Genomic DNA, 2595 nt, shown 5'->3' on the forward strand with positions numbered 1-2595 from the left:
ATTTTGTATTAAAATTAATCAATAAAAATTCAATAGAAATAAAAATATAAGTTTATATTATAAAAATAATATATATATATATAATTTTACATAAAAATTGGTATAAATATATTTTTTTTCATAGTTAATGCACCGAGTTATTTGTTCTCCTATTTTTTTTTTAGTTTTTCACGATATCCCTTAATCCAGCAGGTCAAGAATTAATCTGACGCGATACTGAGCTCCATTTAAGGGATTTATTACCCGTTTTTCTTGCCAGAGATGTTTGGTTAGTTTAGGTTTAATTTAGAAAAAAAACAATACTAGAAAAAAAATTTAAAACATGTTGCAAAAAGAAGTGACAGGGAAAAAATTTAACAAAAGACAAATAAAATAAAATAAACTAAAAGAAGTGGGTGTAAGACAGTAAGAGCAAGATAAATATATATAAAAGTAAGTGCACGGCACATATAATTATATAAATATTATTGAAAAAATTTTAAATGTATCAATCAACGGCTAATATTTACTTAAACGTTTATATTTAAAAGCTTTTTAATACTATTATTTTGATAAGGTATTATATGTGATCCATAATAGTGGTTGAGTAACATCATTATTGAGAATATATATATAGGATAAGAAGAAGAATGAAATATTAAAAATGTGATGTTTTGAAGAGTGAAATGGGAATGACCTTATTAGAGAAGAAGACACGGTCGTAGGTGTAACGATGAGCAGGGTATATCCAAGAATTGCAGGGAAAATGGAGAGAGCCATGGCCAGGAATGTCTTCAATGGTGATTGTCTTTAGATAAAACTGGCTATGGTGATTGTTCCTTACTATGATTGCCCCTGGCACCCCAATGCTCTCGTCCCAATCGAATTTCACCCCAAATTCTGTCTCTTTTGCTCCTGTCAATGATGTTATTTTTGAAACCCACCTCTCCAAGTATGCCACTTTCCCATGCTTTCCTCTATTCCCCTTCACTGTATATCATTAATTAAATTGTTACTTATAAGCTTCAGTCATCTCACACCCAAATGCAAGGAATAAAGTGATAACATAAAACAAATAATTTTTATTTAGGTGAAAACTCATGTGCAGTTATTTTTACATGAAATTGATAATTGAGAATTATTAGATAAAAATTTAGTCAAATCAGTTAAATCATCTAACAACTTCCAATTATCAATTTCGCGTAAAGTCCATTCCACACGAGTTTTCACCTTTTATTTATGGTATGATAGTGAGATCCAAGTCAAACAAGACAGAGAGAGATAAAAATTCTTTTCTTGTGGAGTTGGCAAGTTTGAGGAATGAGAGGAAGCTAAGTTATGATAACCTGGATCAGGAGTGAGAGAACTAACAAGCTGAAGAGAGACACCGTTGCCCATCAACTCATGGATTCGATCAAGAACGTTGGATTTGATGTCATGGAAATCCAGCACCCCTTTCTTCATCAACACCACCTTCCCTCTTACACTAGTCTTCTTCTTCTCCTTGCTGCTGCTACCACCCACACCGTTCTGCTGCTTGTGATTCTCCATGCCTTAGCTTCTTCCTTCTTACCGTTTCATACACTTCTGGATCGGAGTATTGCTTTGCTTTGCCCTTGCTTCTCTTCCTTCTCTTCTCTTGCTTGTCTTCACACAATTGGTTAAATAAATAATCACATACATGAGTGGTCCTTTTTTTTTGTAATATAATGTGGCGTCACATTTGGTGGGGACCCATATGCTTTTGTATGTATTATACTATTATAGTATTGTTATTTGTTATTACACCTCTTTTAATACTAAATATTATTCCTTAATTTTATCAGTAGATAATTAAAGGACCTGATTCTTCTAAAGCAACCATTGGCTTGGGGCTACCTATCTCACGTTCTTCTAAAGCTACATGTTTTTCTATTACTATTTAATTCTGCATATCTTTCCCACACATATAAAATCTTATATTCATGTTTACTTTTATTGCTATCTGTTTTCATGTTTTCTGGACCAAACATGAACTAATTCTTCGCGAATCTAAATTTGTTGACTAATAAATTATTATATATATAAAATAAAATTTAAATTCTTAACATTTATTTAAGTAGATAAATAAGTTGATCACTTAATTATATATTAGTATATATTGACTACAACTGATTTAGGTATCAATTTTAATTATGTTCATGTTTATTTTCAAACTATTTTCACAATCTTACAATTATCTTGAATCAACACATTAAAAAGATATATCATCAAATTTGTGGGGAAAAAAATATATGACTAATTGTTTCCCATCTATCAACATTATGCTTAGATATTTACATTCAGTTTCACATGTTATAATATATATTGATGACTATTGGGTCTCTTTCATCCACATAATCCATATGTTTCATTCACATGCATCATGGCTAGGTCAAAGAAGGTATGGAATTAGCAAAAATAATGTTCTCCATGTGCTATATATTCTCCAGTCAATTATTGGTCGTTTTAGAATTATTAGTATTACATATACACCATAAGAAAATTAAACTTTGTAAAAAAAACTTTTACTGAAATTTAATTTTGTTACAAATTAAAGTTTCTTATTTAATATTATTTATTAATTATCACTAAAAT

At 29.9% G+C, this 2595-nt stretch overlaps 1 protein-coding gene across 1 annotated transcript in view; it reads right to left on the reverse strand.

Moving 5' to 3' along the window:
• Nucleotides 1-1634, reverse strand: part of LOC107466861 (linoleate 9S-lipoxygenase 5) — a gene marked incomplete in the record, with an annotated part of 6490 nt that extends 4856 nt beyond the window's left edge. Inside the window, 2 exon segments of the mRNA XM_052253872.1 lie at nucleotides 677-969; nucleotides 1326-1634. Of these exon segments, the coding sequence (XP_052109832.1) occupies nucleotides 677-969; nucleotides 1326-1530 (498 nt within the window).
• Nucleotides 1635-2595: the final 961 nt, after the last annotated feature.

The sequence above is a fragment of the Arachis duranensis genome, chromosome 9 (assembly GCF_000817695.3).
Source record: "Arachis duranensis cultivar V14167 chromosome 9, aradu.V14167.gnm2.J7QH, whole genome shotgun sequence".
Taxonomy (NCBI): Eukaryota; Viridiplantae; Streptophyta; class Magnoliopsida; order Fabales; family Fabaceae; genus Arachis; species Arachis duranensis.